The sequence below is a fragment of the Nannospalax galili genome, unplaced genomic scaffold (genome assembly GCF_000622305.1).
Source record: "Nannospalax galili isolate Female #2095 unplaced genomic scaffold, S.galili_v1.0 scaffold280, whole genome shotgun sequence".
Taxonomy (NCBI): domain Eukaryota; kingdom Metazoa; phylum Chordata; class Mammalia; order Rodentia; family Spalacidae; genus Nannospalax; species Nannospalax galili.
This window is the reverse complement of record NW_008347808.1, coordinates 62,685-79,876: the sequence shown is the minus strand read 5'-3', so window position 1 is coordinate 79,876 and position 17,192 is coordinate 62,685. Positions and strand designations below refer to the sequence as shown.

The 17,192-nt window shown below is 38.7% G+C and overlaps 1 protein-coding gene across 1 annotated transcript; it reads right to left on the bottom strand.

The window, feature by feature from the left end:
* Positions 1 to 1,802: 1,802 nt before the first annotated feature.
* Positions 1,803 to 11,611, bottom strand: Asb12 (ankyrin repeat and SOCS box containing 12). The gene is made up of 3 exons (XM_008844349.1): positions 11,522 to 11,611; positions 2,438 to 3,287; positions 1,803 to 2,018 (listed from the first exon to the last, which is right to left on the bottom strand). Exons 2-3 carry the CDS (start codon positions 3,261 to 3,263, stop codon positions 1,888 to 1,890), a joined length of 957 nt encoding a protein of 318 aa, XP_008842571.1. The 5' UTR covers positions 3,264 to 3,287; positions 11,522 to 11,611; the 3' UTR covers positions 1,803 to 1,887.
* Between the last annotated feature and the right edge of the window lie 5,581 nt (positions 11,612 to 17,192).

The window sequence follows — 17,192 nt, the reverse complement described above, 5'->3', positions numbered from 1 at the left end:
TGATTCTAGATACACATCAATTTCTTTTAGGTTTTCAAATTTAATAGCTTATAGGTTTTTAAAGTGTTCCCAAATAATGTTCTGTATCTTTTTGTTGTCTGTTGTGATATTTCCCCTTTCATCTCTGATTTTGTTGATTGGGAGTTGTTCTTTCTTTTGGTTAACTGGGCTAAGAATCTATCTTGTTTATCTTTTCAAAGAACCAGCTCTTGGATTCTTTGATTCTTTGTATTGTTTTCTTTGTTTCTATTTCATTAATTTCTGCTCTTATTTTAGTTATTTCTTCTTGTCTGCTGGGTTCGCATTTCAAAATAATAGTTTCCTTTAAAAAATATAACTAAAAAATGGATAGGAAAGAAGGCAAGGAAAAGGGAAAATGGAAAGAAACTAAGTGTCACGTGGTGTTTGAAATGAAGTACCCATCGTAGAGTCTGGCAATGCTGTGGAGTCAAATGATTAAGTTCTAGAAACGTAACTTCTGGAACAGGGCAAGTCCATTAGAAAGAATGACTTCCATTTTCAATTGAGGCCAAGGTTGCTAAAACAGAGTAGGTAGTGGTGTTTTAGCAGTTTCAGGACCTACAGGCCTGTGCACTGGAGGGGTCACTAGACTAGAGGCTGCTGTCAGCTCAACCACTGCATTTTTATTGAATAAAGAAAGTCTATTTATAGAGATTGGCTAGCAAGGAGCTAGCAAGCAGGATAGAGACTGTAATATAGACTCTTTCCAATTTTTTTTTCTTCTTTACAAGAAAGGGAAGGTGTCTAGAGCTTACATGGACTATGAACTTGTTATGACTCATCTTTCCTGAAAGTTGGCAGCAGAAGCTAGTGGAATATGGGTACTAGGCTCTCACTGAGGTCAATGTCAACAAAGGACAAAAGGCAAAGGGAAGATTTCATTTAGTAATACTGCTTTTACTTCCTCTTTACACCTCCTAGGGAAAGAAATCTTGGAAGAATTATCATCAGAATTTGAGATTATCTATTCCAACCCTTGACCTACTGTCTAGAAAGGAATAGTGATGTCAGGGAAGGAGAAAAGACCAAGGTACTGTGTTTTGTCTATGCAATGCCACTACTGGCAACTAGAAAACAAAATACACTTGGAAGCAGTCTGGAGAGCTGAGTTACTCAAAATACAGATACTTAATCTTTTCACAGCCCCAATTACTTCATGCAGAAAATTGAGTTGTTTTAGACCTCCTTTTTGCCTAGAATTTTGTATACTCCAAACAGTATCCTCAATTACAAGAATTTAGTAATTCCAGGTGTTTTTTTAAATTCTCAAAGTGTCCATATATTTTTACGGATCAACCAAAGAATTTATGTCCCATACCCCATAGAACAGTCCACTCTGTGCCCTTTTCAAAGGCTTAGCCAGAGCCTATAGATGATGGGGATGCTGAAGTTGACGTCTACTCCCTCAAAGCTTTGATTATGGGGATAGACAGCATCTCCATAGGCTCTTGAAGTAACCACCCTCAAAATCCCACTTAGATTCTTCTTCCCATTTGAATTCTTCAAAATTTTTATATCAGGGCATCAAACTCTTATAGAGGACCTTGGTGGAAGGGTACAGAAATGGGCCATTTTTCTCTCTTTACTCTTCTGTAGCCAAGATTGTCATGCTTGTCAGGCGCTATATCTATAGCCATTCTTTCCTATAGCTGATAAGATCCCTTTCCCAAGCACCCCGCTCCCTTTCCCACACATAAACAGCACACACCACAGCCATCAAGACTTAACTTGTTCAGGATTTTATTGTGGAGGACAGTATGTCAGAATAGCTCCTGCTGAGTAATGGAGCTGTCTTACCCCCCAGAAACCTTGGTTGCCAGATATTTTGTAGAGGTATGCTGGGTTTCTGGGAGGGTTGAAAGATTATCACTGGTAGTTGAGGTAGCTAATCAACACAGGGGGAATATCCAGCTGGTTTATGGCTTGTTGCTGGCTGGCCTGGGACAAGACTCTGCGGATAACTAAACGTGCCTGGGATAGGAGTGACCGTGGAACAGCTACAGCAATGAGAAACAGAGAATTAATTTTCAATGTACTTATCCCATCTGTACCTACATCTACTCTGCCCTGGCTACTATAGCCCTGATGCCCTCTCCCTTCTATGAAATGTCCCAAACTTTTCCCCAATTGATGGTACCAGTGGGGATGTATTAAAGCCTAGAAAGGACAAATTCAGTGTCTAAAGACAGTCATTGACAGATCTAAGACCAAAAATTGAACAAGTGTTTTCTATCTACCACATCTTAGTGACCCTTTCACTAATATGGGAATCCCTAAGTTTTTCTCCACAGGGGCTTTGGGGGAGTGCAGAACATGGAGCTCTCTCCAGTTCATCACAGAGGAAGTAGATTAGATATTTGGGACCCTGAGACCTACAAGCAAAGAAACCTGTGGGGTTGGCCTGATCACCACTCACCTCGGGCCTGTAGCAGCAATTGGATGCCTTTATGATCTTGTGAGGTCAGGTCCAATGGGAGAGATGGAAGATAGACGTTAGCTCCAAAATCTATTAAAAGCTGGATATATTCTGGCTCACAATTATGGTGAAGGCAGATTTCAAGGAGGGTGCGTGGCCGTGGAACACGAGAGAGCAGGCCCTGGTCAGTGCAGTTGTAATTGGGATCTGCCCCGTGGAGCAGAAGCAGGCGAAAGCAGTCAAGGTGCCCGTAGACCGCAGCCAAATAGAGGGGGCCAGAACACGAAGCTATATTTGATGCCCAGACTGGTAGTTTAGCCTTGACGTTGGCTTCTGCACCATGCCCTAGGAGCTCCTGCAGGATGGAAAGAGCACCATCACGTGCAGCAGTAAGTACAGGAGAACAGTTGTTGTAGATGCTACCACTAGGACAGGCACCAGCTTCTAAAAGCATGCGTACACAGTCCAAATGACCATGACTGACAGCAGTGAAAAGTGGTGTCTGTGCTTTAACATCCAAGCTATCAACGTCAGCGCCATGTGACAAGAGGACCTGCACACAGCTCAAATGGCCATAAGAAGCTGCTAAACGCAAGGGTGTCCCAGGTATGCCCCAGCCACTCCTACTGTTGATGAAACGTTTGTAGCGTTCCTGGCTTAGAAGCTGGTCCAACATGTAGGAGTCATTGTCATACACTGCTTGATTGATAGCCTGTTTCTCTCTAGTGTCAGTGTCCTCCTCCTCCTTTTCGGGCTGCAGAAGGGTGAAGATCTTGGTGATGTCCATGAGGTTCATCCTGATTTGTTGGAATAGGACTATTCTCATTATGAGGAGGAGGAAATTCCAGATCTGAAGGTAACAAAAGAGGAGGAAAGAAAAAGGGTCCTTATCAAAAGTCTGGAATGGCAGACTCACATTTAGCTCCCTGAACTTCATAATTAGGTTACTTATCCATGGGTATCCTGTTTCTTACTCTCTTTTTATTTCAGGACTCAGGATGGCTGCCAAAATAGGTCAAGTCATTTCACAGCTTGGTGCCTTTGCACATTCTATTCTGCCTACCCTTCAAACTACTTCTGTGAAGTGTTCCTTTAGTTCCTCTTGAGAACTCCAAAATATCATAATTGGAATTCATCTATAATCCGACACATTCCTTCTTATCTGTGTTCCATTAGGGTATAAACTGTGTGGCAAGGACTTTATAATCATTTAGTGTTTCTCCATTGCCAGTGGGCATATATCATGGCCGAAGATTTGGTAGATGCATCTTCCTCAGTTCAGAATGTGACTTAATGAGTTGGCTGAGACCTGACAGTTGCCAAGGAAATAGAATAGGAATTAATGGTATCAAGATATCATTGATGGACATTATACCAGAATGGGGTGAAGGGAGGACCACAACTCCACCTCTTGGTGTTTTTAATGAAATTCAACTGTTTTCATGTCCTCTCATCTATGACCAAATCTACTTCTTCTAAGCTTTTTGTAACCTCCTCTAAGATTCAGACCCGTGGTTTAGGAACAGAGGGGATCAATAAATGAATGTAAAGGGTATTTACTGATTATTAAACGAAGCAGTAGCATTACAAAAAATACATTTAAGGTGAAGGCAGGTAGATGGTAGGAAACAGTTGATGTTTTCAGACCAAGGTCTCTATAGTGACAACTACTTTCTCCCTCAAGACTACTTTAAGCCAGGAGTTCCTTTGATTGCCAACACCTCCTCAGAACTTTCTGCTTTCCCATCCTTTGACTCAAGCTTTATTCCACCCTCTCTACCAAATGCAGTCTACAGCCTTGACTCAAACCTCAACTCTTTTCTATCCATGATCTTCAGGCCCCAAGAAATTACCTATGACACAGTGACTGACTTAGCTTAATTCTTCTTGATCATTGCCATTCCTGTTCCAGGTTCTCTAAGTGAAGTTTTCTCACCTCAATTTGTAATGTCATCAGGGTGAGCTAGTAGGGTTTTCAGAGCTTGATTGTCCCTACTTTCCCATATTCTGCAGCCCAGATCTCAAGGCCTTGTACCTCCATTTATGCACTGTCTACCCCACCCTTCTTTGTTAGATGTGAGCTGCAAGTATAAACCTCTTTAAGAAAATTATGAGGTGGGTGAGTGAGGTCACCCTCAACTTTAGCCCTATCCCTGCCAGTCAGCATGAGCTCTGCATACAGGGTTATTATTTATTCATTCTTGGAGTGTAGTGGAAATAGAATTTTGGGAAACAGAGAGAACTAGGTTTGTGACTCAAATCCTAGTAAAGTACTTTGGGCAAGGCTGTTCTCTTCCTTGTGACTCAGCTTATTTATCTACAAGACAGAAACGACAGTCCATGCTTCAAGGGACTGTTAGGATAAAGATAACCACCTCTATACTAGAGCTTCAAAGATGAGCTTCTTTATACTTTCAGTCTCTTTACATTAGCTCCTCCTCCTTACTTTACTTAGGAACAAAGCAAACAAGTTCTGTAGTCTCTTGTCTCACTTCTACAGCTACCTTTTCCTCCATCTCTCCCTTCTTTACCAAACAAATCTTAATAGTAATCTGTTTATATATCTACTACCTATTCACTTTTCTACCCTATGCAGTGTGGTTCCTTCCACCCTCAAATATACACACACACACTAGGAAAGCTCTTAAAAAGGTAATCTTTGTGGATAAGTTTGTTGGATGTTTCACAAATCTTTTATTTTCTGACTTTCCTAGGTACTAGGTACTAAGTACTAGGTATTTAGCTCAGGGCTGCAGGAATGACAGGCAAACATTTTAACAGTGAGCCACAGCCTCAGTTCCCTTTCCAGATTTCTGAAATATCTATCCTTATTGGAACCTTCCTTTCTATAAATGCCTATCAGCTTCTTAGAGAGCACATTCTCTTGATTTTCTACACACAATTCTTCACTGAACTATTTATGTTCCCTGGTTCTCTCCTCCATCCTCTTCAGTCATAGAGCTTTAGCCCTCACTTTTATATTGAGGCTTTCCAGTGTTTTGCTCCAACACCTGATCCCAGTTCTCTTCTGAGTTCCAGACATATGTCCATTGAATTTTTACAGGTACTCCTGGTCAGCAGTATCATACTACCACCACTACCACCAAAAGACTTAATCCATATGGTCAGTTCCTCATCATCTACCAAAACTAAATCCCCTAGACACAATCCAGTTCTCATATCTCTTTATCCTTTTACCAGTCCCATTCAATTCCATCAATTCTTATGGATTTTATATCTTAGAGATCTCTCCAGGTCATCTGTCTCCCTCAGGTCTCATAACCATTCCAGTGTTTTATACAGGCCTCCACTGTCTTTTGCTTCAATAGTTACAGTTGTCTCCTAATTAGTTTCCCTTTTCAATATCTCCCCCACAATTGTGGCTAAAATGACAAAATTTCAAAATACAAATGTGGCCTATTCTAAATTAATAATTTCTCTTTGCTTTTTTTGTTTTGTTTTGTTTTCTTCTTTTCTTTCCAGAACTGGGGATTTATCCTACTGCTTTGTACATTCTAGTGCTCTATTACTGACCTACATCCCTAGTACTCTTTTTACCTTTTAAGTCTGAGACAAAGTTGGTCTTGAACTTACAATTCTCCTGCCTCAGCCGCCCTAGTGGTTGTGCTACTGAGCCAAACAATGCTTCCTTTATCATTTAAGTTATATATCAACATCTTGGATCTCTACCAACCTCTTCAGCTTCACTTCCTATGACTCTCCTAATTATACTCTGAAATCCAGCGGTAAAGGATGAAAATGATGCCTCCCTACATACATCTTCCTTCTCTCTACCACTTAGATTTCTTAGTACTGAGCTAATTTCTCACAGTTTGTGCTCTTATGATTCTATAATAAATATGACATGGTATTGTAACTTCTGTATGAATCTGTTTTGTCCCCACAGTAGAGGTACTTGTAAAACACTGGTCTAGAAATGAGCTTTAATCATGAATTTACCACTTATTAACTATGTGACTTAGGGGGCACTTAATCTTTCTGTGCCAATTTCTTCAGCTCTAATGAGAAGATAATGGTAAGACTTACCTTAATCACTTCAAAGAGTGCCTGAATGTAGTTCTCAACAACTACTTGGATCCTTAGAAGGGCAACTTATGCTAACATGCCCCTTTTATTATCTTTAAAGATAGAAGTCAGATTGAATTGGAAGATGGCAGAACAGGGACAAACAACTCACATATGTCCTCAGGAATCTGAAAGAAAGTATCTGATTCATGACTCCCAAAAGGGGTGAGAATCATGGAAAAGCAGGGGAGGATTGCAGTAAACAGTAGACTGTGAGAGGTTAGAAAAAAATAAATATAGAAATAGTGAATATTATCTCTATAAAAGAAATAAAACTTATACTATCATCTAAATAGATTCTAAATCAGCTTTAGATAAAGTCCAATAATCCTTTATGACAAATACCCTGAAGAAAATAAGGATAGAAGAAAATATAACTCAGTATAATAAAGATTATATAAGACAAACCTACATCAAACATTATATTAAATGGGGAAAAACTTAAGGCATTTCCACTAAAATCAGAATTAATATCTAGAATATTAATTCTAGTTCTAAAAATAGGACTACTATATGATCCAGCTATACTATTTCTGGATACATACATGAACATACCAGAGTTACTTACACATCTTGTTTACTGTAGTATGAGAGCTAAGTTATGCAACCAACCTAGGTATCTAACAAATAAATGGTAAAGAAAATGTGATGTCATGGAAGCCAACAACTATCCATAACTCCAGTTCCAGGGGATCCAATGCTCTCTTCTGACCTCCATGGGCACTGCATGACATGGGTGCATTTACACACATGCAGGCAATACACTCATACACATAAAATAATAATGATACATTAAATATTTAAAAAGGAAATGTATACATACACAATGGAGTTTTATTCTACCATAAAGAACAAGGCTGTCCCTTTTCACCCATGTTAATGAACATACACCTTGAAGTCTCAGCTTGACCAATAAGACAGAAAAAGAAATAAAAAGGAATTCAAATAGTAAAGACAGAAGTCAATTTATCTTCATTTGTGGACCATATAATGTTATATACAGAGACCAACTTCACACATGTAGTACACACCAAAAAAAAAAAAAAAAAAACCCAACAACAACAAAACCCCAAAACCTCTTAGAACTGATAGTCCCTTTCAGTGAAATAGCAGAATATGAAATTGACATACACAACTCATCGATCTTTCTGTAATGTCAATAATGAAAATGCTGAAGAAGAAACTGTGAAAACCCTTCCATTCACAATTGCTTCAAAGGATACCTTCGAATAAACTAACTTTTGAAGAGACCTTTGTAATGAAACATAACCTAAGAAATAAACTGAAGAAAACGGTAAAAAATGAAAGACCTCAGATGCTTATTAATTAGAAGAATTAATATTGTGAAAATGGCCATGTTACCAAAAGCAATCTAAATGTTAAATTCAATCGCAATCAAAATTCCAAAAACAGTCTTCACAGAAACAGAGAATATAATCTTAAAATTCATATGGAAGCCCAAAGAACTTCAATAGCCAAAACAATCCTTATTAAAACTACCTATGCTAGAAGGATCACACTACATAATTTTATTTATAATACAAAGCCACAGCAACAATATCTGCATGGTGCTGGCAAAAAATCAGAGAAAAAAATCACCAGAATAGAAAGAAACCCACACCTACAGCTATCAAATTCTCAACAAAGGTGTCAAAAATATTCTGTAGAAAAGAAAGCCTCATCAACAAACGGTGTTAGGAAAACTGGATATTAACATGTAGAAGATTGAAACTAGACCCATATGTTTCAGCCTGTACAAAAATCAGTTCAAAGTGGATCAAAGGCCTTAATGTAAGACTTGAAACTCTCAGCATGCTAGAATAAAAACAAGAAAAATACTTCAAGATACAGGCATTGGAAAGGCTTTTTTGAAAAGGACTTCACTAGCACAGGAAATCACTAAAAACTGACAAATATGATTATATAAAATTTAAAGCTTCTTCACAACAAAGGAAACTATTAACAGAGTTACAGAATGGAAGAACATCTTTGCTAGCTATACACTTAATGGAAGATTAATAACTAGAATAAATATTTTTGATTTATTTATTTTTACTTCATGTGTATGAGTGTTTTGCCTGCATGTGTATATGTGTACCTATGTGTGCAAAGCCCCCAGAAGCCAGAGGAGGGCATCAGATACCCTGGAACTGGAGATATGGATTGTTGTTAGCTGCCATATGGATGCTGGGAACCAAACCCAGGTCCTCTGGAAGACTAGCCAGTGCTCTTAACTGCTAAGCCTTTTCTTCAACCCCAAAGTTAACATTTTAAAACAGATGAATCTGGAATAAAAACATCTAGAATAAAAAAGGAACTAAAAATAGAACTACTAGATGACCCAGTTATACTACACCTTCCTACATACCTGAAGAACTTTAAGTCAATATACCAGAGTTACTTGAGCATTTGTGTTTACTGTAGTAACATAGCCAAGTTATGGAATCAAACTAGGAACCTAATAGATGAATGGTAAAGAAAATGTGATATATGTACACATTGGAGTTTTATTCAACCATAAAAAAGAACAAAATTATGTCATGTATAGGAAATTGTTACAATTAGATATCATATTATGCAAAATAATCAGATTCAGAAAGAGAAGTGTGATTTCTCTCACTTGTAGAACCACACCCCCGAGATTTTGTTTAGACAAATAAAATTATTTAAATATATATGTGAGAGTAGAAGTGAGATGGTCTGGAGGAATGAAATAGAATAGAGAAAGAGGGACAGAGTGGGGAGAAAGAGAAAGGCAATGTAAATATGGTCAAAGAACATGATACATTTGAAAAAATTTCCTTCATGAAACCAATCACAATATATAATGGTTATATGCCAATGAAGACAAATTAAAATATAACATTTTATTATGTTGATTGCTGATTTCCATTACTATTCTCTTCTTTGTGGTTCTATTTCCTCATGTATAGGTAAAAATGATAGTTCATACTTCACAGGGCTGTTAGAAGAAATTATGGCTCTTATAATATTCATTTCTCTACTCCTATTTCCTCACAAAAGCTCTTTCTTCTCAGCTACCTTAGGGAACAAAACAGATAAAAACTATAGTATATATGCTGGTGTTTTTTATGATTATTCCTCCTTATTTAATATTTGAAACACTCAGAGCTGGAATGGATCCTGTTGATAAGTTAATTTTTTTCAACTTAGAGAATCCAAGACTCAGAAGGGACCAGGGGCTTTACTAAGGTCACATGGCTGTTACATGGCTGTCTCATTAGCATGGACCTAGAACATATAACCTTGTACTTTTCAAAAGTATTGCACATAATGGAAGAGCTAATACCCTCCCTTTGGAGATGGTAGAAACTAAGGCTGTAGAAGTTAAGACATTTGCTGAGAACCTTATATCAAGGTACTAGGAGAGATAGAAATATAATCTTCATTTCCCTACTTTCATCTTGTTCTTTGTATTGTAGCACAAACATATATTCCTCTCTCTTGCTTCAACTTTAATTACACCGAAGCTTGCAGGTCCTTAGCCTTGGAGTGTCATGTTGAATTCCAGAGACTATTGTAATGGAAGTTTCATTTGCATATCATTTTTTTCTGATAGTCCACAGGGATTCCCTTTTCAATATTTTATTTGGGGACTCTTCCTTTTGACTATTTATATTGGGGACTACACTGGTGAAGAAAATGCAGTAAGTTCACAGCAGTCTATATTATAATGAGCTTCTAGAGAAAAATGGATCCACGACTTCCTGAAGTTTAGGCCCTTGGGTGAACTGCACTTCAATTAGAAAGGGACAAAATCCCAGATAGTCTATTTTGTAGCTTTCCTTTGCTTTAGTTTACTAATCAAAGAGTTATTATGTGTGTACTACAAACAAGGAACTTCTTTGAGATCCTATAGTGTGGTCATTTAAATTTTTTTAAATTTTTTATTTTTGATGACACTGGCAGTGATGAAGTCAAAGTCTGTTGATCCTTTTCAATGTTTGTTTAGTAGATAAAGTAAAATACCTAGAATTAAAAGAAACAGACTATATTGAAATACTGATGTCAAAATATTTTTAAAACCATATGATATGGTAAACAACAAGATCTATTAATAATTTGTAAGTGATGGTGAGTATAAATGTAATTTCAGGATCACTGCCACAGTGTAACATGATATGTCTGTGATTTATTCTGGTGAACAAGTTATACAAACCAGTAATACTGCAACCACTTGCTAACTGCATTCTTCCTTGAAAAATACAGTAAATTTCAGTTAGAGGTAAAGGGATAGGGGGAAAAGTTTTTTTTTTTAAACTCTTCCAAGTTTCTGGACCCTTTGTAGTTTATCTAAGGTCCTCTTGTTATCTCTGAACCCAAAGAAAGAACTGTTGTGGGGAAAAGGATCATTTCTATCAGAGCTAGAACATTTCTACAAGCATTAGTAGACTATTTTAAGCTTCACCTTCCTTATTACACCCTGAGAAGCTCTGCCCTTATGCCCTTAAGCCCATTCTACGCACCCCCACCCGCCAGACAGTCAAACACCATGCACGGAAACAAAAACAAACATTTAACTCTCTCTGTGGCATATAACCACAAGTGCACTGAAGCCATTGCAGCCACACACGATGGCTCATGACTGTAATAACAGTAGGAAGGCTGAGGCAGAAGGATAACCAGTTAAGGAAGTTCAAGGCCCACTATTCTACAGAGTGAGACCCTGTCTCAAAAAACAAAAAATACCAACAAAAACCAAACCAATAAACCCAACTGAATGAAAAAACAAGCAAAAACGTTTTCTTACACCCTCAAAAAATAAAATTCTAAACCAAAACTACACAAAACAAAGTAAGAAAAATGTATAGGCAACACCTTATGACAGATAAAGCGAGAAGCTGGCATGGCATCCTTTCTCCCTTCTGGAGGCTCTTCCTTTTCAGCCTTCCAAGTACTCCCAAATGTCAGGCCCAGGAGGAAAAACAGGGCTTAAATTTCCTTGACAGGATTGGAACTGAGGCTCTAGGTACTCACAGGACTTCAGCTGCAGGCTGTGCTGAATAGGGAGTTGCAGTCCCGGCCCCTCTGGGAAGCACAAAGGCCTTGGTGAGTCCTCTGCAAGGAGCCACTACTGCTCTAGGCTGGACCTGTCTGGGTCCTGTGTTCCCACTGGAAAAACTAGGCATTGGTCCCTAGGCTGATTTGGTCTAGGGAGCTAATTTTAGTTTCTTCTTTCTTACTCCCTAGGCAGTGTTATCTTACCAGTGCCATTCTGGGAGTGATCCCAGCAAGAGGAGGGGTGTTGGGGGAGTGCTACAGGGAAGTCCTGGAAACACTGATTGACAGGCATCTGGCAAGGCTATGGCATGCTCTCAGCATGTCCTCGCATAGTCTGTCCTATTGTTCCCTGGGATGTCAAGATAGGTCCCTGCCCAGATTTTCCTATGTACCACAAAGTGGCCTGAGAAACCCCAGTTTCACCAACCTAGCTCACCTTCTTCTGAACTCTAACCTTTCAACATTCTCCTCCCAACTGAAACTCTTTATTTTCTTTCCTTTAGGGCCCTATATCATAACACCCCATTCCTTCTAGAGAGAGGAGGAGGATGGGTAAGAGAAGCCTCCATACTGGAATATGTTCTTATTCAGCTTTTGTAAAGCTCAAGATCTTGCTTTTATAACGGACCCTCCCCATTCACTCACCCATCAGGTTCAGCCTGAATAAAATGCCCACAGCCTCCTACTTCTTACACACAAGGCATCATCTCCAGATTAATATCTTCAGCACTGGGAATTTAGTCAAAATCACAGCTCTTAAACATGTCATTTTCATCTATGATTACCGTCAAATGGTGGAACTGGTATAAAAATAACAGAAAAAATTGCATTATCAGTTTTAGTTATCACATACAAAAAAGGAACCAGCATGTCCCTCTAGGATGAAAGCCAATCAAGCATTAGGAAAACACAAATAAAACAAGACCAACCAAAATTCGACCACGTCTGAGAAATGAGAAACTATCAGGCAACCCACGCTCTGTAAAGTTTCAGTAATAGGAAAAGAGCATTAAGAAAAGTAAGACAGTGTGTCCTTACAAAATTTATTAGGAAAAATACAGCATGCATACAACTATATTTCATGTAATGAAAAAATATCAGAACTAATAGCTGTCCTGGATGTCTGTGGATATTCTGTATTCATGTCAATCTCTCATCAATCCAGCAGGCTGCTTAGGAGTTCTGTGTTCTATGTCCCACCCAAACCAATTTTAGCATGTGTTTTCCTGAAAATAAATATCAGACTATTTAAAATACTGATCGTGACACCAAAGGGCCCTTCTCTTCCTCTTTTTAATCATTAAGAAGAAAAAACTAAAATGATGTGAATTTAGCAGCAGCATCTTGCCACTAATTGAACAGCTTCTATATTGCCTCACCAGAGGACAAGCCACTGGCATTCTTTTTTCTCTACTATTGTCTATCAGATATTGTTGCTCTGTCTTCTAAAACTGAGCAGATATTACAACCCCCATGGCATAACTGACATTCAAAAAACATTTTTGTTCTAAAAGATATTTATGCATTAATTACATGATAAACATTACACCTGACAGTAAATACTAGATTGGATGACATATTTTTTATTTAAAAAATATTTTTTTGCCGGGTGTGGTGGTGCATGCCTTTAATCCCAGCACTCGGGAGGCAGAGGCAGGCAGATTTCTGTGAGTTCAAGGCCAGCCTGGTCGACATAGTGAGTTCCAGGCCAGCTGGGGTAACAGGGAGACCCTGTATCAAAAAGACCAAAAAAATTATTTTTTATTGATGTGTATGAGTGTTTTATCTACATGTATGTATGTGCACCATGTGTATACAGTGCCAACAGAGGCCAGAAGATGGCTTTGGATCCTTAGGAACTGGAGTTACAGAAAATTCTTAACTGCCATGTGGGTGCTGAGAACCAAACCTGGGTCCTCTACAAAGGCTTTAATCTCGAAGGCATCTCTTTAGCACCTTGGGTGACTCAAACACAATATGGCCAACTGTGTCACCTTCTACCACCATGACTTTCATGCCAGGATGGTCTGCATCCTCAAAGCCATGAGCCCAAATAAACCTTCCTTCCTTAAGAAAAAAGAAAAGAAAAACGTGGGACTGGAGAGACGGTTCAGTGGTTAAGAGCACTGACTGCTCTTGGAGAAGATGTGGATTTGAATTCCAGCACCCACATGGCATAATTCCAGTTCCAGGAGATCCAACGCCCTCTTTTGACCTTGGTGGGCATTGTACAACATGGTGCACGTACACACAAGCAGGCAATACACTCATACACATAAATAAAAGTAGTGAACAAAAATTTTTGTAAAAAGCTGAGAAAAAACAAAAACAACAACAACAAAAAAAAACTTCAGCCAGGAAAATCAGGCCTGCCATGGGCAAGAGATGTGGTAGGATAAAGCATTACAACAATGTTTCACACAGTTACCTTTCTGTTAGCATCCATATCCTGGGAGACCTCAACAGTTTTGAGAAATATTCAGTGGCTTTGACTTGAATGCTGTCAGTAGTAGGTCAGTCTCTCAATCCAGAGACAACATATGTCGATCATTATTAGGCAGTTCATTCCCTTTTACCATAAGTCCATATCTTTACCTATCATGTACTCTTGAGGCTGAGCCTATCTTCTGCTTATCTTTAGAACCCCAGGCCAGATGACTTCCTTAAAAAATGTCAATGCCTTAGATTGATCATTGACTCTGAAGATCATGAACATCAAAGAACATATGAGCTTCAGCTTTGGTTGAACCAATTTGTTCAATGTCAGAAGCTTTATGCAAGGTTGATTAGCAGTCATAAGCTATTATGATGATAAAGATGGCAGATTAGGTTGTTATTCTTTAAAAAAAATTGTGTGTGTGTGTGTGTGTGTGTGTGTGTGTGTGTGTATGTTGAAAGAGGGTCTTGTTAAGTAACTTAAGCTGCTCTGGAATCTTGGAGCTTGCTATGTGGCCCATGCTGATCTCAAACTTAGAATTCATCTGATTAAGGCTCCCCACAGTAATGGGATTATGGGCTTGTGCTGTAGGATTTCCAATATAAGCTTTCATTAAGATTCATATTCACATGCAAGATTATTTTAGTTATTTAGAATCTGTCCCTTGTAACATAAATAAATTTATCTATGACTATAAATATCTTCAGGATTCATATATTCTTTTATAGAGCACATAAATATTCCAGTGCCTCTACATACTATCCAGCGTTCATTATTTTATTTTTTTTATTATTGCTGTCTTAGTAGGTGTAAAGTAGCATGTCATTATATATTTTATTTTCGTTTCTCTAGTTTCTAATGATGTTGAGTATTTTTTCATGTGCCTATTTTCTATTTATTTATCTTCTTTGAATATATGTATTCAAATACTTTGACCACTTTTATACTTAAGAACACATTTATATTCTTATGCAGATTCACATTTGCATAAACAAAGGTAGAAACACAAAGAGTTGTCTGGCAACCATAGATATAAGCCGACAATACTTCCCTGGCAGTCTGTCTACTCAGGGAGCATTTATATTCACTCCAATGTGGCTGTGCTCTAAATGCAACCAGTGCATGAGGCTAGGGAGATGACTCCACTAGTAAAGTGCTTGCTGCACAAACATGAAGACCTGAGTTTGTATCCCCAGCACCCATATAAAAAACCAGGGGTGGTAGTGTGCATCTAGAATCCCAGAGCTGGTGAGGTAGAGACAGGAGGATCCCTGTGACTTACTGGTCAGCCAGTTTAGCCGAATTGGTGAGCTCCAAATTCCATGTCTCAAAGAAAGAAAATGGAGAAATGACTGAGGAAGACACCCAATATCAACTTCTAGCCTCCATAGATGCATGCACAGGTGAGTGCAACACACACACACACACACACACACACACACACAGATTATGAATCCTCCAGCTTGTCTCCTGGAAGCCATAGGTTATTCAATAAGATTTCCAGTTCCAGGAGTGGCCTGCCTCCCTATGAGCTGTTGGGTCAGGGAGGATCCTGGGCCTCCCCCACTAAAAATGCAAATTGGCATGATGACAAAAATTAACATAATGTAGAATTAATGAGCTATGACCTCAGTATAACTTTATTCTGTGTGGTAGATGAATTAAGTACTAACAAATGTATTTCATGAGAACTTTGTATATTCCTAATAATAAGTATGCTTGTTGATATGTGTAGAAATAACAGGACTCTGGAAGATTCTACTTCTCTTCGAATCATAAATGCCACACTGATCTCAGTCTCAGGCTGAGATAAGACAAGGCAGACAACCATAAAAACCGCAGTCTGCGAGCACCTTAGAAAACGCTGCCTTGAGGTTGGAGAGATGGCTCAGCAGTTAAGAGCACTGACTGCTCTTCTAGAGGTATCTGAGTTTGATTCTCAGCACACACTTGTTAGCTAACCACATTATGTAATTCCAGTTCCAGGAGATCCAACACCCTCTCTGTCCTCCGCAGGCATTGTATGACATGGGTGCACTTATGTACATGCAGGCAATACATTCATAAACATAAAATAAAAATAATAAATAAAATATTATAAAAAAGAAAATGCTGCCTCTTGCAGTGGTCTTTCAGGGAGCACCAGATACCACGTGTCTTATTTGGTAAAACAGCAAAAATTGTATTAGCATGATCACCTTACTGGGAAGTTACCCCTTACTTGCCCAGAACATCTGCTTTCTTGCAAAATGCTGACTGTTTAAATATCCTATAATAATCTAAGGGGCACATACACTATGCTGGAAGTTTCAAATCGACCAATATGATTGCTGCCAAGGGATGACATGAAAATAATCCTATTAAAAATGTGTATGTATTTCTGGTCAGGGCCTTAATTTCTCTGGAACAAAGGTTTTGCCTTGATTGTGGCCCGTATATAATGAAGAATAACTTCCTCCACTTCCTGAGTATGGTTTGAATCTTCTGGACAGACCATGTCAGTCTGTGGTTAATTCCTATAACAGGCATTGTTATTGGCTGCTCACTGGAAGTAGATGGCAAAACATTACTGTTGAAAATACCTAAAGACACCACATCACCAGGTCACAGGTCACAGGACATAGACAAATCAAGCTGGAACTAGGCTAGAGGTTTCATACTGCTGGAAAATGTTATAGTGGCTGCTGGAAAAGAATAGAATTGTTATTAACAACCGTACTGAAGTTTTCCTTTTTTGTTTTGTTTGGTTTGGTTTGGTTGAGACAGGGTCTGATTATGTAGCCCTAGCTGGCCTGGAACTCACTACATGTATCAGGCTGATCACAAACTCACAGAGATCTGCCTGCCTCTACCTCCTGAGTACTGGGATTAAAATCATGCACCACCAGGCCCAGCATACTACTAAATTTCTTTTCTTTTCAATTAATTAATTAATTAATTAATTAATTTATAGATAGGCTTTCCATGTAGCCCCAGTTAGCCTGGAACTCACTATGTAGACCTGGCTTGCCATGGTCTCACAGAGATCTGCCTGCCTCTGCCTCCAAAGTGCTGAAATTAAATGTGTGTGCCATCATTACCAGGTCTACTCAATTTCTTTATTCAACACTGCCAACTGGTCTGGCAAAATGTATCCCCTGGTGCAATAGTGGCAGTTATGGGGGTTACCAACTGCTTTCCAGCTGGACTTCAGGCCCCTTTCTGGTTCAC